A 24,084-nucleotide genomic window follows, 5' to 3' on the forward strand; every position below is an offset into this window, starting at 1 on the left:
CAAGGTAGACAGATTTATGGTCTCTATAACCTTTTTATTGTAACTCGGCTTTACTGATTTTCGTTACCATCCTTGGTGCCTTCCTCTGGACATTCTTCATTAGTTCTTTGTGTTACCTTAAGTACAGTGGCCCAACCTCGAGAAGCAGACTCAAATTTTAGCCTGATATACGACGTGGACAGTTTGCTGAACATTATCTTGTCCTTGTGACTAAATGCAACTTTGTCATATGCCACCAGACAGTTTGTCTCCTTCAGGTAAGGGGTCTGGTGACAGGTTAGGTACAGTGTGTCTACTCCCAAGACCCTCACACACACACACACACACACACACACACACACACACACACACACACACACACACACACATTCCAGCACCTTATTTTCTTTTAGATGATATTGGTATAGAGGCAGTTTTTCGCATTATTCCATCCTAATTACTTTGCATTTACGATGGTTAAACTTCATCAGCCATACAAAAGACCAAATTTGGAATTTGTCTAAGTCCCCTTGTAAGATGATGCACTCCCCATTTTTTTTAACGTGCCTCATAGGCTTTTGGCATCATCCACAAGCATATCCAGGTAGGAATCCAGACTTGGTGAGCCGTTCATGTAAGATCAAGAAGAGCAGTGGTCCCAGGACAGAACCCTGCGGCACTCCACTGGTGACCTCATCCCTCGGCGAGAGGTTTCTACCTCCTCCATGTGTAGTTCGTTCCCCATCCCCTTAAGAGGATCATCTGTTCATAAAACAAAGTCTCCTTCTTCACCCTGCCTGAAGTTTACTGCTTCATTACCAGCCTCCTTTGTGGCACGGGTGTTAAAAAGGCCTTCTGGCAGTCCAGATACACACACACACACACACACACACACACACACACAGACAGAATCCACCCCGACATTTCTCCTTTGGTCTAAAGGTTGAGTTCCCTCTCTCAGAGAAGGCTTCAGATGGGGTTCATTACACACACGACCTCCCTACCCTGAATCCCTCATGTTGTTGTTCTTAGTCTCACACTCGGGTTGTTTCCTCCTCGGATAGAGTCAAGTCTTCGATTTCCTTCTTGATCATCTTTTTTCCCAGCGTATTACGCTCGTCCGAGAGACCAGGCCCGTAGACCAGCGCATATCTCCTCCCAGGGTTCCCCCACACCGCCACTACCCCATCGGTGCTCTGGTCTTCCTCAGAGTGACGGCTTGGAGCAACATCTCAAGGGTGTGGTGTTGCGTGTATCCTCACATTCCCCACATTATGAGTTGGGAGAGACGGGTCATCAGTAGCATGAGCGTCAATGCCCATTACTCCAACACTGACATCATATAGTCGTTATCTACAACACTGTCTGTAGTTTGAAGTGACTGATCTCCAACACTACCTGTACTGTACAATGGTCATCTCCAACACTACCCGTGCTGGACAATGGTCATCTCCAACACTACCTGTACTGTACAGTGGTCATCTCCAACACTACCCGTGCTGCACAATGGTCATCTCCAACACTACCTATACTGTGCAGTGGTCATCTCCAACACTACCCGTGCTGTACAATAGTCATCTCCAGCACTACCTGTGCTATACAGGGATCTTCTCCCTTCGTCTACTGGACAGTGGCCATCTCCACCACCACCTCTACTGTGCAGAGGGTCATCTCCACCATTCCTTTTGTGGCAGAGTGATCATCTCCAACATTCCATTTGCTTTTATTCACTTTGTATTTTAACTTGTCATTCTCTCTCTCTCTCTCTCTCTCTCTCTCTCTCTCTCTCTCTCTCTCTCTCTCTCTCTCTCTCTCTCTCTCTCTCTCTCTCTCTCTCTCTCTCTCTCTCTCACGCGAGGCAATATTCGTCTGGTGTTTGCTCCTTGTACGATGGGGGAGCGATATGCACACACTGGTTCGCAGTCCAGCTTCATCATACACACATAAGTGGGTCCTGTGCACACCCATGCGCACACAGTGACTCTCGCACGTATATGCATACATACACAAAGGCTCTGTGTATGTATTGAGTCATATGCATATTGACTGTGCACATCGTCACACACACACACACACACACACACACACACACACACACACACACACACACACTGTTCTATGTACGAATCATCTTAATTCTTCTTAATTTTGTTTTTAAGGAATTCGTACATGCGGTGCGCTAATGTCCACATACATCCTGTGTGTACTCTGCACACACACACGAGTATACATGATGCACTTGTGTATACACATTTTTATGTATGTCTTGTCTCCCCCAACCTTTCTGGGGTTTTTTTTTCCAATTTTCCAATTAAGGTTTGCCCTCAGTGTGGGCTCCTGTCCATGGCTCGAGACCCTCGCACATGAGAGAGATACTTTGGCTGCCGTACATTCAGAGAGGGACTGACTGCACCCTCACACACACACACACACACACACACACACACACACACACACACACACAACCCGGCAGATGTCGTCGGGAGGAGCAGCGCTGGCGCAGCTGTTGCCCTGCAACATCCACCGCTGTCTCTAAATTCCCGAAGGTCTTAAGATCAAAGGAGCCAGCTGGAACGATGTATGTGGGCGAGCACCTCGCTGCACAGGACGTTCCACTGTGTTTATTACATCATTAAGTGGGTGGGTGTGGCGCTTCTGGGACCAGAACCAGAGCAGATCCAGCCAGAGGGGCAGGAAGGTCCAGACTAGACCCAGCCAGAGGAGGAGGAAGGTCCAGACTAGACCCAGTCAGAGGGGCAGGAAGGTCCAGACTAGACCCAGCCAGAGGGGCGTGAAGGTCCAGACTAGACCCAGCCAGAGGGGCTGGAAGGTCCAGACTAGACCCAGCCAGAGGGGCAGGAAGGTCCAGACTAGACCCAGCCAGAGGAGGAGGAAGGTCCAGACTAGACCCAGCCAGAGGGGCAGGAAGGTCCAGACTAGACCCAGCCAGAGGGGCAGGAAGGTCCAGACTAGACCCAGCCAGAGGGGCAAGAAGGTCCAGACTAGACCCAGCCAGAGGGGCGTGAAGGTTCAGACTAGACCCAGCCAGAGGGGCGTAAAGGTCCAGACTAGACCCAGCCAAAGGGGCAGGAAGGTCCAGACTAGACCCAGCCAGAGGGGCAGGAAGGTCTAGACCAGACCCAGCCAGAGGGGCGTGAAGATCCAGACTAGACCCAGCCAGAGGGGCGGGAAGATCCAGAGCAGACCCAGCCAGAGGGGCGGGAAGGTCCAGACCAGACCCAGCCTGAGGGGCGGGAAGGTCCAGACCAGACCCAGCCTGAGGGGTGGGAAGGTCCAGACCAGACCCAGCCAGAGGGGCAAGAAGGCCCAGACCAGACCCAGCCAGAGGGGCGGGAAGGTCCAGACCAGACCCAACCAGAGGGGCAGGAAGGTCCAGACCAGACCCAGCCAGAGGGGCTGGGAAGGTCCAGACCAGACCCAGCCAGAGGGGCGGGAAGGTCCAGACCAGACCCAGCCAGAGGGGCAAGAAGGCCCAGACCAGACCCAGCCAGAGGGGCTGGGAAGGTCCAGACCAGACCCAGCCAGAGGGGCGGGAAGGTCCAGACCAGACCCAGCCAGAGGGGCGGGAAGGTCCAGACCAGACCCAGCCAGAGGGGCAGGAAGGTCCAGACCAGACCCAGCCAGAGGGGCGGGAAGGTCCAGACCAGACCCAGCCAGAGGGGCGGGAAGGTCCAGACCAGACTCAGCCAGAGGGGCGGGAAGGTCCAGACCAGACTCAGCCAGAGGGGCGGGAAGGTTCCATCGTCTGTTCAAGGCTGTTGTAACATTCCCCGAGGGAATCCCCAAGCCCTCACTAAATAAATTTCCGCCAAACGAAATTTGTTCTTTCTTCACGTTCTTTATTATACAATCCCGGGACTCCTTCCAGGAAACTCCTGCAGCTCTGGCGCTGCCTGCATTCCCGCAAGGTACAGGGAAATGGTGGGACTCCATTGGAGAGAGGGAGGAGGCGTCCCTGACGAGGCCGAGTCCCTGAGCCACTTTTTGTCCACGTCTCGTCGAAAGTGACTTCCCTGTTCGGGGCGTGACCACTTGCAGGCTTATCTGTAGTCGCACCTTTGGTCGGATTGTATTGCAGGAGGTTTGGTTCATGTGGTGCTGAAAGTACGTCACTTCGTGATCACGACGGTACGACCTTGAAGCACGAAGGTACGATCCCCTAGGCTTCGACCTGACGCCCCAGAAGGGCCTTGAAGATAACAGGCACAGCTGTTTGTACCCAAGGGTCGTATTGTCGTGCTCAAGGGCATAGGAGTCGTATCTCTTTGGTTTCGTTTATACTGACCATCATAGCGTCCTAAGGAAATTGGTCTCGACTTTACCTCCAGTTCGTCGCCTGCGTCGTGTGTGAGATGGTAAATGTAGCAGGTGGTGGGTGCAGTAGGAGGCTGGGGGTATAGTCTGGAAGGTAACCATGTGACCGTTGATTTCACGTGGGATTACATGGTTGAAATACATCTGCCAACCTATGGTTGGCCACGAAGCTTCTTGGTCGAAAGGCATCTTTCAACCTATGGTTGGCCACGAAGCTTCTTGGATGAAATGCATCCATTAACCTATGGTTGGCCACGAAGCTTCTTGGATGAAATGCATCCATTAACCTATGGTTGTCCACGAAGCTTCTTGGTCGAAACGCATCCACCATCCTATGGTAAGCCATGAAGCTTCTTGCATGAAACTCATCCACCAACCTATGGTTGGCCACGAAGCTTCTTGGATGAAATGCATCCATTAACCTATGGTTGGCCACGAAGCTTCTTGGACGAAATGCCTCTACCAACCTATGGTTGGCCACGAAGCTTCTTGCACGAAACTCATCCACCAACCTATGGTTGGCCACGAAGCTTCTTGCATGAAACTCATCCACCAACCTATGGTTGGCCACGAAGCTTCTTGCATGAAACTCATCCACCAACCTATGGTTGGCCACGAAGCTTCTTGCATGAAACTCATCCACCAACCTATGGTTGGCCACGAAGCTTCTAGACGAAATGCATCTACCAACCTGTGGTTGGCCGCGAAGCTTTTCTTTGTACCTGAAATCCCCATGATGATGACCTTGGAGATATTACATCGACTGAGTTCTAGCGTGAAGAGGGTTACGGTCGTGTTCTGGGGCCTTGTGCTGCTGCAGGTACATAGAGGACCTCCCGGCTCCACCCTACAGGACTGGAAGGTGAACATTGCGGTCCCCGATCTTTCGCTCCTCTCCAGGCACCAAACTGGATCAAGATGAGCGTTTATCTGCCGGTTATTCCGTTATTACTCCATGCCAGAGGAGGAAGCTGTTGCCGAACGATATCTTGGTCTCCAACGCATGATGGCTGAAGAAGACTTAACTCGTCAGTGACCATTGTGAGGGTTGAAGGAGAGCTTACAGCTTCCGTTGTGATCACCAGGCGACAAACTCGCTGGTTGAATCTGGCCCGTGACGCCTGGGAAGATATGTTTTCCAGGATCGTTTGAAGAGCAGTTGGGATCGACGGGAAGAACGATGAAGGAAGAGGGGATGGGAGAGATGCCTTGCAGGAGTGGGATGGGCATTTTCTTACGAGGGCTTGGCTGCCTTCTGGAAGGGGTGGTGCACTATCGGAACCATCCTGGAAGAAGAAGTACAGCAACAAAGATCATCTTGGAAGAAGCAGAAAGCAGAAGGTCGTCTTGGAAGGGGGAAGAAAATACACGCAGGCTGAGGCCATCCTGGAAGACCAAGCACGTCTGCAGTCCTGGAATAAGAAGTACGGCAGCAGAGGCCATCCTGGCATATGGAACATAGCAGCAGAGACCATCTCTGCTGGGGTAGAGTCTCTCGCAGCAGAGGCCATCTCTGCTGGGGCAGTCTCTCTCGCAGCAGAGGCCATCTCTGCTGGGGCAGAGTCTCTCGCAGCAGAGACCATCTTTGCGGGGGTAGAGTCTCTCGCAGCAGAGACCATCTCTGCGGGGGTAGAGTCTCGCAGCAGAGACCATCTCTGCGGGGGTAGAGTCTCGCAGCAGAGACCATCTCTGCGGGGGTAGAGTCTCGCAGCAGAAGACATCCAGAGAGGAGTTTTCGCTTGCCGATCATCCCAGATCGAGTTTTACTTTCGGGTCGGCCATAAAGCCCAGTGGGAGCCGACGGGGGCGACACGCGGGCCCGGTAATAGGGTCTGGGGTGGGCCGCTCCGCACCATAAATCTGGCCCGTGAATGGTCCAATTACCAGCGAGTTACAGCACCTGCTACATGGTCGCCCCATCACGAGACACTTTTTCAGCCATAAATTCCTTATGTAAGTACTGTTGAAGGAGCGCCAGTGGTGGGGCTCAGGCTGGTGCCAGCCAGTGGTGGGGCTCAGCCCGGTGCCAGCCAGTGGTGGGGCTCAGGTTGGTGCCAGTCAGTGGTGGGGCTCAGGTTGGTGCCAGTCAGTAGTGGGGCTCAGGTTGGTGCCAGTCAGTGGTGGGACTCAGGTTGGCCCCAGTCGAGTGCCAGTGGTGGGGCTCAGGTTGGTGCCAGCCAGTGATGGGACTCAGCCTGGTGCCACTCAGTGGTGGGGCTCAGGTTGGTGCCAGTCAGTGGTGGGGCTCAGGTTGGTGCCAGCCAGTGGTGGGGCTCAGCTTGGCACCAGTCAGTGAGTGAAATATGTGATATATTTTGATAGGTGATGTTAGTCAAAAAGAAATTGTCGTCACGAGATTTCGCTCGGCTGTGGTACTTAATGGACAGTCGACCAAGAGGGAGAAGATGTGAACCTAGACATACACTGTATCGCCACTGGAGGTCCTGGATGATAGGACACACACACACACACACACACACACACACACACACACACACGCACAGCTCCGTCTCCCCCACTCACACTCGCTCACTAGAGATACAGGTGGCATAGCTCTCTCTCTCTCTCTCTCTCTCTCTCTCTCTCTCTCTCTCTCTCTCTCTCTCTCTCTCTCTCTTGGTCCCATCTCATCTCATCTGGCTTAGGGAAATGGACAGCTGTTGTGGTTCCATCTTTTTCCCGTGAGTGGTCCGTGATGAGGGTCTTCCCCAGGTGGTGGCGGCCCGCTGATGGCCCAACTTAGTGCCATCACCTCCATCCTGGCTGTGCACCCACCACCTGCAGCCTAGGAGTGTCATTAACCACCTGGCCCACGCCACCTACAACGTGGGAGTGCCATTAACCACCTGGCCCACGCCACCTACAACGTGGGAGTGTCATTAACCACCTGGCCCACGCCACCTGCAGCCTAGGAGTGTCATTAACCACCTGGCCCACGCCACCTACAACGTGGGAATGTCATTAACCACCTGGCCCACGCCACCTACAGCGTGGGAGTTCCATTAACCACCTGGCCCACGCCACCTACAACGTGGGAGTGCCATTAACCACCTGGCCCACGCCACCTACAACGTGGGAGTGTCATTAACCACCTGTCCCACGCCACCTACAACGTGGGAGTGCCATTACCCACCTGTCCCACGCCACCTACAACGTGGGAGTGTCATTAACCACCTGGCCCACGCCACCTACAGCGTGGGAGTGCCATTAACCACCTGGCCCACGCCACCTACAACGTGGGAGTGCCATTAACCACCTGGCCCACGCCACCTAAGCGTGGGAGTGCCACTACCTCCTGGCCCACACCACCTGGAGACATGCCCACACCATCTGTACGCTGGGAGTGCCGTCACTACCTAGCACACACCACCTGAGAACCGACCCACACCACCTGTACCCTGGGAGTGAAGCCACCACCTGGGGACAGCCTTACACCCACCACCTGCAACTTAGGAGTGCCGCAGCCACCTGGCCCACAATCCACCTGGAGACAGCCACAGTGTTTCCAGCCTCTCACACACCACCATCCCCAGGAGACATTGTGGCGCCAGTGGCTTCACAATATCCCATGTTCCTAACATACTTATTGCCGTACGATACTTGGTATATAGCATGACTTCAGGCTTGCACAGGGTCAAGGTACTGATGTTCGTATAGACAAGACATACATAGCTTTCTCGTCTCGTAAGGTCACGTCTTTGAATGCTTCTAAAATTACTCGTATTCTTTAAGGCCTACACCCGGATCATGTAACTGTACGACAGTTTAGACATGACTGGTGATGTCGTTGTACTGGCCTACAGCCACAATACTGCCGGACGTACGACGATAGTATATGTGTCGAGGAAGCTGTCCAGGAGAGACGTAAGCTTAGTCCATCACCAGTATTGTATGAGATGAGGCAGAAGAGATGTTCCTTCACCGCCTATATCATTGCGGGCGACAGTCGGCCTAAACCCAACCCAGGTGTTCATCCTCCCCCTCTTGGCTGGCCAGTAAATGGGCACCTGGCTTAGGCTGGCTTATATGTAAATACACACATGTAAAAGTAAATATATAGTACGTCTATACCACGTTAAGAGAAGGGACAGCGCGACTTAAAACTCGCGCCCCGCAACACACGAATGGTCATCGCGCACATCTGTGAGAGGCTTTGGACTGAGAGATGTTCAGGGAGATGAACTAGACTGTGCACTCGGGCCCAGGCTGGAATAAACCACGTCAGTCTGGTCTCCTCACTCGAGCAGCCACGTATAAGACTAGTGGTAAAGTGGTCCAGTGGAATGCAACAAGAACGGCACCAGACCCCCCCGTGCAGAGTGAGCCACGAAGAGAGGAGATAATCCCTCAGTCTTTTTCCAAGTTCTTGGGTGCTGGAGCCCAGAGCTGGGAAGTGGGCAAGAGAAGTGGCCGGAGGGACGTGAGGACGCACGTCAGTAGCGGAGGAGTCAAGATGGACCTCGTGGGACAAGCCGAGACAACAGGAGGTGAATTAAGACTTACCTTCTGGGGAAATTAAAGAATAACTTTATGACGAAAAAATGTAAGAGATACGTAAGGGCCGGACGAGTGTGAACTCCCTCCCCCGTACGTACAGATACGGGAGCACACACGCATACACCTCCTCACTCTACCCCCAGCTCCGCAAAGCACCTCCTCTGCTCCGCTCTCCCCAGTTCCCCAGGTCTTCAAGTCCTCGGCCCAGTTCTTCCAGCGTGGTAATGACTGGGGGTCGGCTGGGCTGGCTGGCCGCCGCCCCTCTTGTGTGCTTGTTGGTCCCTCCATATCGTGATGCCCTCACCACACACACACACACACACACACACACACACACACACACACACACGAGATGAGGGTCTCACGAGGGAATAGCACCCTCCCCCATGCAATACTAATTATAACTCCAAAGAAGTAATTAAGCAGAGCCTCACTTAACCTGCTGAGTACTATGGTGTAAGTGAGGCTCATTCACCTCTCCTCACTAATGACTCGTGAGTCTAACGCACGTATGAGGCATGTTCAGTAAAACCCCATGTGGTCCCGACACTGGCCAGAGAGCTGGGTCTTGATTACTGACTGGGTCCTTGTTGGTGGGTTCTAGGGCTAGTGGGAGAACCTAGGGATCAGTGGTGGGTCCTAGGGCTAGTGGAAGGACCTAGGGATCAGTGGTGGGTCCTAGGGCTAGTGGAAGGACCTAGGGATCAGTGGTGGGTTCTAGGGCTAGTGGAAGGACCTAGGGATCAGTGGTGGGTTCTAGGGCTAGTGGAAGGACCTAGGGATCAGTGGTGGGTCCTAGGGCTAGTGGAAGGACCAAGGGATCAGTGGTGGGTTCTAGGGCTAGTGGAAGGACCTAGCGATCAGTGGTGGGTTCTAGGGCTAGTGGAAGGACCTAGGGATCAGTGGTGGGTCCTAGGGCTAGTGGAAGGACCTAGGGATCAGTGGTGGGTTCTAGGGCTAGTGGAAGGACCTAGGGATCAGTGGTGGGTTCTAGGGCTAGTGGAAGGACCTAGGGATCAGTGGTGGGTCCTAGGGCTAGTGGAAGGACCTAGGGATCAGTGGTGGGTCCTAGGGCTAGTGGAAGGACCTAGGGATCAGTGGTGGGTTCTATGGCTAGTGGAAGGATCTAGGGATCAGTGGTGGGTTCTGGGGCTAGTGGAAGGATCTAGGGATCAGTTAGGGGTTCTAGGGCATGTGGTGGATCCCAGGGCTAAATGGTGGGACAGTGGAGGCTGGGCGCCTGGCCTGCCGTGGTCAGGAAGGGTTCGATGGACCACACGTGTTCCTCTCTGCGTATTGTTCTGCCCAGATGACAACAGTCTCCCTTCCTCAGCTCTCTCTCTCTCTCTCTCTCTCTCTCTCTCTCTCTCTCTCTCTCTCTCTCTCTCTCTCTCTCTCTCTCTCTCTCTCTCTCTCATATGCTTGCTGGTGTATGTGTTCTAGCTGGGATGTAGAGCTGTGTGGGAAGGAGCTTCAGTGAAAAGATTGTATGGAAGCCCCAGGTGGAACACCATGCTCGGCTAACAAGGCCAGGTGTCCCGGAGTAAGTGGTGCTTCTGGTGGCACGTCAGGCAAGGCTCACAGGGCGAGAACTCCAATACAGAACTCTCTGTTTAGGGCACGAGAGAGAGAGAGAGAGAGAGAGAGAGAGAGAGAGAGAGAGAGAGAGAGAGAGAGAGAGAGAGAGAGAGAGAGAGAGAATCACATACTAGCCGTAAGCTTGTTACGTCGGTTGGTAATGAATTGATATTAAGTCATGGAGAATCGTCAGGAGAGTTGAGTGGTTAAGGGATGGTCGGTCGGGTGGGTGGAGGATGGTGAGGACAGTTTTTGCTCTGGGTGAGGTTAGGCAGGGAAGGTGAGGTTAGGCAATGGACGATGAGGTTGGGTAGGGAAGCTAAGTTTAGGCAAGGGAGACTGAGGTTGAGCAGACTGTGGTAGTGTTAGATTGTAGGTCGGGTATGGGTGCATGGTGTGGCGAGGCCAACACTCCCAACAACACCAGCTGGAGTTAACCTGACGAGACGTGATGAAGATTCGTATCATACCAACCGAATATCTTCCACTGGAAGGTCTTCTTCATCTTTAATCATCCCGTAACAAAGCACGTTTCACCTCTGGTCTTTCAACCTTTGTTTTTTAAGCTTCATTTGCAAGTAACTCCTTTGTCCTGTGGCCTCTTGTCACAATTATTTATGACGCCCCCTCTGGTCCTTCCTTTAGTCTTCGTCCCACTATTGTTATCGCAAAATCTCGTCATCACCTCGCCTCATCTAGAGACCATTACGAGGAGGAGGAGGAGGTCGAGGACCTGTGTGTCTCGAGCGAGCCACAGCCCAGACCGACACCCGTGATAATCCAGTTACCGATACTGAAAGGTTTGTTCCCCTCCTGAAGGTACCGTGTGATTCGCCTCCTTCATATATATATATCTTTATAGAGAGAGAGTTTGGAGAGAGGGCCGCGTATCAAGGGGCTACCCACGGCACAGCCACACACCAGGGACACAGCTCCTTAAACTCGGAGAAAAATTTAGTTCCTCGACGCATTTAGCTACGCAGCCCCTCTGGACGGGCCTCGGGATCTTAAAGTCAGTCATCTGATCACTCACTATGTCTTCGTAATGCGACGGTGGAGAGAAAAAGTCTACGGACGCGTCCGTCCTTATTTAATTTACTTGCCCGTCCCAGGCCTTCAATTCAACTCAGATTGGCTGGTGCCCATATATATATATATATATATATATATATATATATATATATATATATATATATATATATATATATATATATATATTCTCGGGTCTTGCGTCTCGCGTAAAGTTGCAATACAGAAAGTTAGGGAGCTAACGAGGCAGCGGGTGGTACAGGAGGCTACCAATCCGCCAAGGTAAGGTTTGCGGCGTCTCTTTTTAAAGCACACGACTCGCACCGGCTAAGCCAAGGGGGATCAGGGTGACGGCAGGAGGTCATAACTCATCGATTGTGGCCTTGTTGACTTCGATGTCGAGGGTGGAGACTTACGAGGTCTTCCAGTCCCCGGGTCATCTTGATTTGTAGGAGAGGAACCCGCTTGGCGGTGCGGCAGAAGGTGGTCTGGCTAGTACAGGGGAAAGCTGATGTTGAGTAGAGTGTTATACTGAAGTCACTCGGGGTAGATGAGCGCTTTCCCTTAAGGCCGTGTGACCCATCTGGCGATTTGCGGGTTCTCGTGCCGTGAGTCGAGAGAGGCAGGGGATGGTGTCAAGGTGTTGGAGGAGGAAGAGGAGGACGAGTCCCTGGCAGATGGTGGCAAAGTGATTCCTCATTACGTTCGTGATTGACGGAGGGAGGAGGAGGCTGCTGCAGTGTCCCAGCCGCTCATCTCTTCCAGCTCCCTCCCTCCCTCTCTCCCTTTACCACTGGCAGATGCTGAACTCGTTACCCTGGATGCTGTACCTTGATTAGGTGATTAGATTCGTTCTCGGTATTTCGCCAATTTCTTTTGGAAGGGTTGGGGTTATGGTGGAGGATTGTGTGGTTGTGGGAGAAGGCCAGGTCTTCCCTCTGCTGCGGTAATCTCCTCCTGGTGGGGTGTGGTGTAGGCCACGTCAGCTGGAGTCTGGTCCAGGGCACGCCAGCTGGGGTATGGTTCGAGCCACGTCAGCTGGGGTCTGGTCCAGGGCACGCCAGCTGGGGTATGGTCCGGACCACGTCAGCTGGGGTGTGGTCCGGGCCACGCCAGCTGGGGTGTGGTCCGGGCCACGCCAGCTGGGGTGTGGTCCGGGCCACGCCAGCTGGGGTGTGGTTCGGGCCACGTCAGCTGGGGTGTGGTTCGGGCTACGTCAGCTGGGGTATGGTTCGGGCCACGTCAGCTGGGGTGTGGTTCGGGCTACGTCAGCTGGAGTGTGGTCCGGGCCACGCCAGCTGGGGTGTGGTCCGGGCCACGCCAGCTGGGGTATGGTTCGGGCCACGTCAGCTGGGGTGTGGTTCGGGCTACGTCAGCTGGAGTGTGGTCCGGGCCACGCCAGCTGGGGTGTGGTCCGGGCCACGTCAGCTGGGATGTGGTTCGGGCCACGTCAGCTGGAGGGACCTCCACAGACATCTCGCGCAAGAAGCAACGCATGGCTTCCGTGACGTTGGTAATGTAATATTTTCCCGTTCATTATTGACGTCACCCACGCTTAGCTCTTTAGCCTGGGAATTACTGAATATTCCCGTGTGTGTGTACGTGATTACTGTTCGTGATTACTGTACGTGATTACTGTTCGTGATTACTCTTGTGTATTACGGGGAGAAAGAGAGTTTTACATTCGTATTGGCCCCATCTCTTAATATTGTATGATGGTAATAGTCTTCACTTTTATATTCATGTACATACCCCTAGCCTAAGCCAGATGCCTATTTATTCGACCACTCCCAAGGGAAGGGGGAGGATGAACATCTGGAATTATCTGTGGGCCGAGTTCCAAGTTTAGGATTTGAACCCCTTGCGGGCCCGTGTATGAATCATGGGTTGTGTGTGTATGTGTTACCTTTTTGTTATTACCGATTTATACTGCAGGGGGAGAGAGAGAGAGTTTTACACTCGTGGTACCTCATCTCTACCATCGCACACCTTTATATATTTCTGTATATTAATCTGTATTTACCAAGACCTCAGCCATTATGTCATTCCATTCAACCACTGCTCCTGTACGATGGAAATACTTCCTCACATTTCTTTTTCTCAACAAGTCTCTTGCTTAATTTCTTATGATGTTCTTTGGTTGAATTCTGTCCTTACATCTTGAAAGGATGTACATTGTTTATGTCATTGATCTGTTTTAAAAACTTAACATGGGTTGTGATCGGGGTCACCCCTCACTCATTTTCTCTTTCAAGGTGAGGCAGAGTTAGATAAAGTCTCTCGCCTTTTCCTGTCTGGTACCATCTTTCTTGGCCTCCTCTGGACCTTCTCTATTAGTTCTTCGTGATTTTTGGAAGTGCTCTGAACCAAACCTGAGGAGCACATTTCAGTTTTGGCCTTGATTATAGTGTGAACAGCTAGCTAGATAATTACGTAAACATGAACCTGACTGCAGTTCTAATATTTATCGGCAGATGATTGGTCTCCTTAGCTATTCTTTTAAAGTAGGACGAAGAGGATAGGTTAGGGACGATGGCAACTCGCAAGTCACACACACACACACACACACACACACACACACACACACACACACACACACACACACACTGATTTCTATGGCTCGTTTCCTCCTAGATGATAAACACATGAGGGGTCTACATGCTCCGTTACCAGTCCTCATTATTTCACATTGGCTGGGGGGTCGAATTTCCTTCGTCATACATATATATCACCCCAGCCTTTGGAGTCTGCCAAGGTCCCCTTGTGAGGTGATGCAGATCCTCCGTGCATTTCAGTCTTCCCTCATGACTTTGGCATCATCTGCAAACATGTTCGGGCAGATGATTTACGTAGATCATTGTGTGTGTGTGTGTGTGTGTGTGTGTGATTCGCAATATTTCACCCCTGTATCTTACGACACACACTATTCATGACTGGGATGATGCAACATGAAATCAGTTCACGAATGTGTGTGTGACTCTTAAAGTAGCTGCCATCAGCGCAGGATCTCTAGCCTGCTAATCCACGCCTCTAGCCATGGAGGACATTTAAGGCGACAATTTGATGATAAAAGAATCAAGAAGAAGTAAAGTAGAACTGATGACGAATGACAGAGGAGGAGCTTTCCTGAGCCCGGTAAAGCCCCACGTCTGGACTTTAATTACCAATGTGACTCAGTCAGTCTTCAAAGAGGGTTGGACTTGATTGCCTCTCTATCTCGTTCCTTATGATAAAGATTATGTCTCGGATATTAAGAGAGATCGGTTGGATGTGAAGATCGTATCGGTTGGATGTGAAGTTCGTATCGGTTGGATGTAAAGATCGTATCGATCGGATGCTTAGATCAAATCGGTCTGAGATTTGTATGGTATTGAGATTATATCGGGCGGATATTACGACCATATCTGTTGGATATTTTGGATCTTATCGGTCGATATTTGGATCGTATCGGTCGAATATTTGGATCATATCGGTCGAATATTTGGATCATATCGGTCGAATATTTGCATCATAACGGTCGGATATTTGGATCATAACGGTCGGAAGGTTTTCAATCTCTTACGATCACACGTCTTACGTCATCTTCTCCAGTGTGACCCGCTTCACAAAGTCCCTTCAACAACATAGTAGTTTCACCCTCAGCACGTCCCCCTCAAGCACAGGACCCTCCTACACACACAGTACAAAGTCTCCTCCAGCACTTGGTTCTCTTAACATCTTAAGTTCCCTCCAGCACCAGGTCCTCCCAGTTCCAGGTTCCCTCCAGCATGAGGTCCCTCCAGTTCCAGGTTTCCTCCAGTTCAGGTCCCTCCAGTTCCAGATTCCCTCCAGCATGAGGTCCCTCCAGTTCCAGGTTCCCTCCAGCATCAGGTCCCTCCAGTTCCAGGTCCCTCCAGCATCAGGTCCCTCCAATTCCAGGTCCCTCCAATTCCAGGTCCCTCCAGTTCCAGGTTCCCTCCAGCATCAGGTCCCTCCAGTTCCAGGTCCCTTCAGCATCAGGTCCCTCCAATTCCAGGTCCCACCAATTCCAGGTCCCTCCAGCATCAGGTCCCTCCAATTCCAGGTCCCTCCAGTTCCAGGTCCCTCCAGCATCAGGTCCCTCCGGTTCCAGGCTCCTCCAGCATCAGGTCCCCCTGTTCCAGGTCCCTCCAGCATCAGGTCCCTCCGGTTCCAGGTTCCTCCAGCATCAGGTCCCTCCAGTTCCAGGTCCCTCCAACATCAGGTCCCCCAGTTCCAGGTCCCTCCAGTTTCAGGTCCCTCCAACATCAGGTCCCCCAGTTCCAGGTCCCTCCAGTTCCAGGCTCCTCCAGCATCAGGTCCCTCCAGTTCCAGGTCCCTCCAGCATCAGGTCCCTCCAGTTCCAGGTCCCTCCAGCATCAGGTCCCTCCAGTTCCAGGTCCCTCCAGCATCAGGTCCCTCCAGTTCCAGGATCCCTCCAGCATCAGGTCCCTCCAGTTCAAGGTTCCCTGTAGCACCAGGTCCCCTTCAGCATCAAGTTCCCACACGATACCAGGTCCCCTCCAGCATCTGGTCCCCTTCAAGACATGAAGTCCCCCCCCCCCCCCTTCCAGCATCAGGTCCCCTCCGACATCAAAATCCACACGTCACCATGTCCCCTCCAGTATCAGTTCCCCTCCGACGTCAGAATCCACACGTTAACCAGGTCCCCTCCAGTACCGTACACAGTCAGGCCCCGTCGCTCATCGTTCCCGTGATGGCCCCTGCTGGTCGGCGAGGCGGCAGTAAAGGTCCTCCTGCCAATGGCCGACCTCCGTCCGCTCAGGTAACTTCTGATGTCCTCCTCTCGTCTGTGGCTGGCTCGCCCCCTTATCATATTAATGAGGTAATTCATCGGATCGTTAATTGTTACCTCTAATGACCCGGAACATCGAGATCTGGCATTCTTCTTGGGGCTCCGTTCCGTTCCGTCCCATCCCCCGCGCCCAGGATTTATTTGTTGTCGTTTTCCTCGGGCCCGTGTGCCCCGCTGGGCCCACACCTCTCTCTCTCTCTCTCTCTCTCTCTCTCTCTCTCTCTCTCTCTCTCTCTCTCTCTCTCTCGGTCATTCAGGTTTCACTGGGCCCAGCCGCCCTTGTCCTTCGTGACCGAGCATCACACACACACACACACACACACACATGATCGTCCCCAGGGAGCTTCGCTTCCCTTTCCCCTCCCTCCCTCCCTGACGCACCGACCGCTCCTCCTCCTCCTCCTCAAACCACCTCGCACTGTCTCCTCTTGAGTAGACAAGAGCCGGTGACACCCCCAAGCGATAGCGCCCCTCCGATCGGGGCCTCGCTTGTGGCGAACACCCGCGTCTCAGCTTCCCGGACATGCGTTGCAGATCGCCAACATCCCCCTTCACCTGTCTACTACACTCTGTCATCTGTCCGTCTCTGGCTTCATGAGTGGTCTTGCGCGTTCGTCAAGCAGGCTTCTGGCGCCAAAAAAAAAGAATTGTACCGCTGTGTTTCTCACGCAGCGAACTGATGATTGATTACCTCGAACTCCGTCGAACGATTACAACAGTATTGTGTTTCTTTGGGGAGGTGGGATCACAACGTAGATTCCCTCCCTGTCTCTTTCGTAGGTCGGAGACGTTCGGTACAATATTTTTCTTTCGGCCGACACGACGCGATCGGAAGCCTAACCCCCTTAGCTGAAACGGCTGCCACAGACGCTCCTGTCGAAGCCATGTCGCTTGGAAAGGTAAAAATGATGAGATCATTTAAAGAAAGAAAAAAAATATATACATGGAGGACTCGTTCGAGTTCCTCTGATGTTTACAGACTCGGCTCGCGAAAACGGGAGGAACACAGGATGATGGAGAGGCGAAAGAAGGAACAGAATTCCACTGGTGTACGAGAGGAAAGAAGCAAGGTGGGGGAAGGCTTAGGGATCATAACTGTCAGTGGCTCGTGTGTCTGGCCTCCACGCCGACTATGACAAGAAGTAACCAGCCGCACTCCTTGGGTCTTAGGTCGCACGGACTGGGTACACAAGCAGACAGCTCGCGAGACCAGCGGGAGGAGTGATGACTGTAGAACAGAGAGAGGAGAGAGAGAGAGAGAGAGAGAGAGAGAGAGAGAGAGAGAGAGAGAGAGAGAGAGAGAGATTATTAACATGAGGGCTGACGACAGATGTTATGGCTGAAGAGAAGTGATAGTCGGAGAGTTAACAAGGCGGAAGGCTTTCAATTCTACCTTGGCGAAGTGATTGGCGGAAGACCCACCATCGCCAGGTATTGTGAAGACCCCCATGTAATACACTCTTAGATCAGGAAGACCTGGTGGGTACTTGTGAGGTCTCTCGTTGTGCTCTGCCCGGGTAGAGCTACAAGACCCGTCGCCTTTGAACACTCCGACCTGCAGGATCCAGAAGACCCGTCGCCTTTGAACGCCCCGACCTGCAGGACCCAGAAGACCCGTCGCCTTTGAATGCCCCGACCTGCAGGACCCAGAAGACCCGTCGCCTTTGAATGCCCCGACCTGCAGGACCCAGAAGACCCGTCGCCTTTGAACGCCCCGACCTGCAGGACCCAGAAGACCCGTCGCCTTTGAATGCCCCGACCTGCAGGACCCAGAAGACCCGTCGCCTTTGAACGCCCCGACCTGCAGGATCTAGAAGACCCGTCGCCTTTGAACGCCCCGACCTGCAGGATCCAGAAGACCCGTCGCCTTTGAATGCCCCGACCTGCAGGACCCAGAAGACCCGTCGCCTTTGAACGCCCCGACCTGCAGGACCCAGAAGACCCGTCGCCTTTGAATGCCCCGACCTGCAGGACCCAGAAGACCCGTCGCCTTTGAACGCCCCGACCTGCAGGATCTAGAAGACCCGTCGCCTTTGAACGCCCCGACCTGCAGGACCCAGAAGACATGGCGGCTTCTCACGAATACATTCCTCGTATTCTCTCATCACACCGGGAGGACCTCCGGCTTGTTTACCCCACCTTCTCTTCCTCGTTATCACCGACTTCGACTGTAGGTTATCGCGAGTTTTTCCTCTCCTGCGATAGTGGAGACACGGCTTATCGGAGGCTTGTGTTGCGCTTTACCGACCTCACTCGTTACCACGGGTCGTTATATTCCCCTTCTTTCTTTTCCTTTCCCTTTCTTCCCCCTGACCCAAATGGGTATTGGGTCCTTCCGCATTCACGCAAGAGGCAATACAGTGGTTGGGTCGGACCGCTAATCTTTCTCTCTTATGAACGATTCTACAAATATTTTCCTTCGGATTAGACTCTCACAGCCGATGACCGCGTTGCGTCCCTCATTCTCCTCGTATCGTAGATGCATCGTATCGCATCGTAGATGCGGCCGGTCACTCACAGGTCCCGAGAGGGGATCATTACGTTTCTCTACGTTCGTGTTCGTCCCACGGGACACGAGTCCTCGCCTGCACCTCGGGGCGCCCTTCGTTCCTCGAGAGATCACCACCATCGTGTCGTCGTTATTGACAGTTGGGTTTAATAGTCTTGTTTTTAACCTGCTGAATCTTCCGTGATTCTCGAGCTCTCGTTAGACTTCTGCTGGAGGCCCCAAGTCTTCATACGAATGAGTCTGACGATCATGTGTCCCTTTCTTTCTTTCTTTCTTTCTTTTTCGTCCTCTGCCGGAGGGGGGGAAACCTCCAGAAGCTTGGGTGTCAATTTGGGAGAGTGTATGAAGCGAAGAAGTTGAGAGATAATGGGAATTGATGGCATAGCAGGGAAGCGAGAGAGGCTGGGTTGGGTGTGAGTTTGAACGGGAAGAACCTGAAAGTAATGGGGTGCTTTACTTACCTGGGATTGGGCATTGCATCGGGGAGGAACCATGGGAGCTGGAAGTGAGTTATAGGGATGCGTGGGGAGAGCTTGCAAAGATCCCGAATGCACTGAAGAGTGTGCGGAGAGGAGGAGAGGAGAGGTCGTTTTTAGACTATGTTTGAAGGCACTAGTACTCCCGACGGTGTTGCACGGGTGCAAGTCTTGGACCCTGGATGCAGAAGAGGGTGACGTGTTAGAAATGAGTTGCTTGAGGAGGGTTGGGTGTGTGGTGGAATGACAGTGTGAGAGGCGAGCGTTTGCTGAGATGAGACATATGGAGAGGATGGAGAGATATGGAGAGGATGAGTGAAGAGAGATTGTCGAAGAGGATCTATGAGGTAGAAGTGGAGGGAAAACGAGGAGGGGAGAGACAAAGAAGGAAGGTTAGAGAGAGAGAGAGAGAGAGAGAGAGAGAGAGAGAGAGAGAGAGAGAGAGAGGTTATGAGCTCCCGGGACTTTAACATAATCAGAAGACAGAGAGAGGGCTTGCATGAGAGAGAGCAAATTGGAGCGTTGTGGTATACAGGAGACGACACGCTGTTACCGCGCTGAACCAGGGCAAATGAAGCTTTCAGGGAGAAGGCATGATGGACAGATGAGGTAATACGGTCTTGCGTTGAAGGAAGGTAGTTAAAAGGAGAGAAAAGGTTGACTTAAAGATAAACCACAACCCTGAAGGATCACTTATAGATTACTCAACCAAAAAAAAAAAAGAATAGAGGAAATATTGAATTGTAGAAGTTATTGGCACTGTTTCTGGTTAAGGACCAGAGCGAGTTGTCACACTGAAGAAAACGTAATATCGACGTGCTTGACTTTGCGAAGAATGGCTTTGCACTGCTTCTGAAGAGCAGTGAAAGTGGAATAAGACTCGAGAGAATTTCATAGCTTGGTATTGTCTGTCGCTGATGAAATAATCATATGCATAATGGAGTGATGATGATAAACGAATAAATGAATATATATATATATATATATATATATATATATATATATATATATATATATATATATATATATATATATATCCCTATCCCTGGGGATAGGGGAGCAAGAATACTTCCCACGTATTCCCTGCGTGTCGTAGAAGGCGACTAAAAGGGGAGGGAGCGGGGGGCTGGAAATCCTCCCCTCTCATTTTTTTTTTTTAATTTTCCAAAAGAAGGAACAGAGAATTGGGCCAGGTGAGGGTAGTCCCTCAAAGGCCCAGTCATCTGTTCTTAACGCTACCTCGCTAATGCGGGAAATGGCGAATAGTTTGAAAGAAAAGAAAGAAATATATATATATATATATATATATATATATATATATATATATATATATATATGCTTTGCTTTGCCGCTGTCTCCCGCGTTAGCGAGGTAGCGCAAGGAAACAAACGAAAGAATGGCCCAACCCACCCACATACACATGTATATACATACACGTCCACACACGCACATATACATACCTATACACCTCAACGTATACATATATATACACACACAGACATATACATATATACACATGTACATAATTCATACTGTCTGCCTTTATTCATTCCCATCGCCACCTCGCCACACATGAAATAAGAACCCCCTCCCCCCTCATGTGTGCGAAGTAGCGCTAAGAAAGGACAACAAAGGCCTCATTCGTTCACATTCTGTCTCTAGTTGTCATGTAATAATACACCGAAACCACAGCTCCCTTTCCACATCCACGCCCCACAGAACTTTCCATGGTTTACCCCAGACATTTCACATGCCCTGGTTCAATCCATTGACAGCACGTCGACCCCGGTATACCACATCGTTCCAATTCACTCTATTCCTTGCACGCCTTTCACCCTCCTGCATGTTCAGGCCCCGATCACTCAAAATCTTTTTCACTCAATCTTTCCACCTCCAATTTGGTCTCCCACTTCTCGTTCCGTCCACCTCTGCCACATATATCCTCTTGGTCAATCTTTCCTCACTCATTCTCTCCATGTGACCAAACCATTTCAAAACACCCTCCTCTACTCTCTCAACCACACTCTTTTTATTACCACACATCTCTCTTACCCTGTCATTACTTACTCGATCAAACCATCTCACACCACATATTGTCCTCAAACATCTCATTTCCAGCACATCCACCCTCCTGCGCACAACTCTATCCATAGCCCACGCCTCGCAACCATATAACATTGTTGGAACCACTATTCCTTCAAACATAGCCATTTTTGCTTTCCGAGATAATGTTCTCGACTTCCACACATTCTTCAGTGGTCCCAGAATTTTCGCCCCCTCCCCCACCCTATGATTCACTTCCGCTTCCACGGTTCCATCCGCTGCCAAATCCACTCCCATATATCTAAAATACTTCACTTCCTCCAGTTTTTCTCCATTCAAACTTACCTCTGAATTGACTTGTCCCTCAACCCTACTGTACCTATTAACCTTGCTGTTATTCACATTTACTCTCAGCTTTCTTCTTTCACACACTTTACCAAACTCAGTCACCAGCTTCTGCAGTTTCTCACCCGAATCAGCTACCAGCGCTGTATCATCAGCGAACAACTGATGATATATATATATATATATATATATATATATATATATATATATATATATATATATATATATATATATCCCTGGGGATAGGGGAGAAAGAATACTTCCCACGTATTCCCTGCGTGTCGTAGAAGGCGACTAAAAGGGGAGGGAGCGGGGGGCTGGAAGTCCTCCCCTCTCATTATTTTTTTTTAATTTTCCAAAAGAAGGAACAGAGAAGGAGGCCAGGTGAGGATATTCCCTCAAAGGCCCAGTTCTCTGTTCTTAACGCTACCTCGCTAACGCGGGAAATGGCGAATAGTTTGAAAGAAAAGAATATATATATATGATTTGTCATCTTTATATGATGTGTATATCATTTTTATATGTAATGAAATATTTTCCTGTGTTCCTTACGTATATTGTGTTCACATATATGATTTGTATGTATTATATGATGTGATTTTGCATATATTGTATGATTATGTGATGTGGTATGTGATTTGCTTATATGATTATGTGATGTGGTATGTGATTTGCTTATATGATTATTTGATGTGGTATACTGTACGATATGATGTGTATATATTGTATGATAATGTGATGGTGTTTATTGCGTATATGATTGTGATGTGGTATGTATTGTATGATAATGTGCTGTGATCAGTGTGTACTGCGTATATCAGCATTATTATATACGTGGATGGCAGTGACCCTGGAGTACATAGTGGTATGTTTGATGTATGTCGGTCATGTATGTATGTATGTATATATGTATGTCCGGTGTGTTGTACATGTAAAGATGGCGTATGTCGTATTGCGTATGGCTTGTGTGCGTTCTGTGTGCGTATGTGTGTGTGTGTGTCTGTTTGTGGCTAGAATTACTCTGGTTGCTCATGTAATGCTGTACTTATGTTGATATTCTCTCTCTCTCTCTCTCTCTCTCTCTCTCTCTCTCTCTCTCTCTCTCTCTCTCTCTCTCTCTCTCTCTCTCTCTCTTGAACACCTACTTACCGACCGACTCCCCCCCCTCTCCACCTCTTCCTTCCCCACTTATATACCTGCCAGCCGGCGCCACTTCCCCTCATTTGGATGCCACTGAACCTGTGCTCATTCCCTGCTCTCTTTATCCTCTGCTTCTCCGTCTCCCAACAGGGGTGCTGGCGGTGGTGGTGGCGTTCACCTGCCTAGGCAAGAGAGACGCCTGCAAATTGCCCTACTGGTAGCCATGGCAACACCACCTCCCTCCCCACACACACACACTCACACACGCACACGCCCACCACCTGGGACCAAGGAGGATGAGGAGATGGAGGACGCCGCCGAGAGGGAGAGAGAGGAAGACGGGGCGCCAACACTGCGGGAGATAATGGTGGAGGAGGAGGAGGGAGTGGTGGTGCTGAGATGCGACGGAGGAGCCCCGTGGATATCCCGCCGCCACACAACTACAAGAAGACACGGCGTGAAGTTCCCCACCCACCAGCGGCGAGGAAGGTGTCATGGAGGAATTAAGACGTGGGGGATGTTGGACTGCGTTAATGTTAAGACGTGAGGGTGTCACGGTACATGAGGGTGTCACGGAACGTGAGGGTGTCACGGGACGTGAGGGTGTCACGGTACATGAGGGTGTCACGGGACGTGAGGGTGTCACGGGACGTGAGGGTGTCACGGGACGTGAGGGTGTCACGGGACGTGAGGGTGTCACGGGACATGAGGGGTGTCACGGGACATGAGGGTGTCACGGGACATGAGGGTGTCACGGGACGTGAGGGTGCCACGGTACGAAGTGTGTGTCATGAGTGTTTGCGTGTCGTAGTCTGTGGCACAGATCATCTGCGTTAGGGCTCGGGCACCAGGTACTGTTGTGGTGCCTCGCCTCGGGGGACCAGCTGTGTGAGACACCTCCTCTCGTGTATCAAGTCCTACGTGTCCCGTGTGGGTCTTAGACGACTGTAATGTACGGGGTCGAGTGTGGTGTCCCGCCCTTCGGTGAGTCTTGTGTTTCCTGCGTGTTCGATGTGTGCTGGGGCGTACCGGATGTGCGTGTGTGTGTGTGTGTGTGTGTGTGTGTGTGTGTGTGTGTGTGTGTCAGCCGTGCTCTGTGATGGCCGGGTCGTGTTGGGTCGTACGACCTTTTCCTCTCAGGGTCCTGTATTTGTCTTTGGGTCGCATAAGGTCACCAGTTGTGTGTGTGTGTAGGGGAGGAGGGGTTAAAACAAGGTCGCGTCATGGAGGGGGGAGGGGCCAGGAGGAATCAGGTCATAATTCCTTTATCATTCGTGAGGGGGGCGGGGCGGGGGGGGGGGGGGGGGGCCAGGCCGCCAGATATGAAGGCGGGTGGCCAA

General features: G+C 51.6%; 1 protein-coding gene across 2 annotated transcripts in view; it reads left to right on the plus strand.

Moving 5' to 3' along the window:
* The window catches only part of LOC139756819 (uncharacterized), a 387,051-nt gene extending 363,089 nt beyond the window's left edge, over window positions 1–23,962 (plus strand). The window contains exon 3 of one of the 2 annotated variants that reach the window (XR_011714448.1): window positions 22,895–22,956. Coding sequence is in view for 1 of the 2 variants with exons in the window: in XM_071676636.1 (XP_071532737.1) it covers window positions 22,895–22,965 (71 nt within the window). In the remaining variant the exon portion in view is untranslated. Of the gene's footprint in view, window positions 1–22,894 lie in introns of both variants that reach the window. The other variant, XM_071676636.1, reaches the window with a different exon arrangement.
* The last annotated feature ends 122 nt before the right edge of the window (window positions 23,963–24,084 follow it).

The sequence above is a fragment of the Panulirus ornatus genome, chromosome 23, assembly GCF_036320965.1.
Source record: "Panulirus ornatus isolate Po-2019 chromosome 23, ASM3632096v1, whole genome shotgun sequence".
Classification (NCBI taxonomy): Eukaryota; Metazoa; Arthropoda; class Malacostraca; order Decapoda; family Palinuridae; genus Panulirus; species Panulirus ornatus.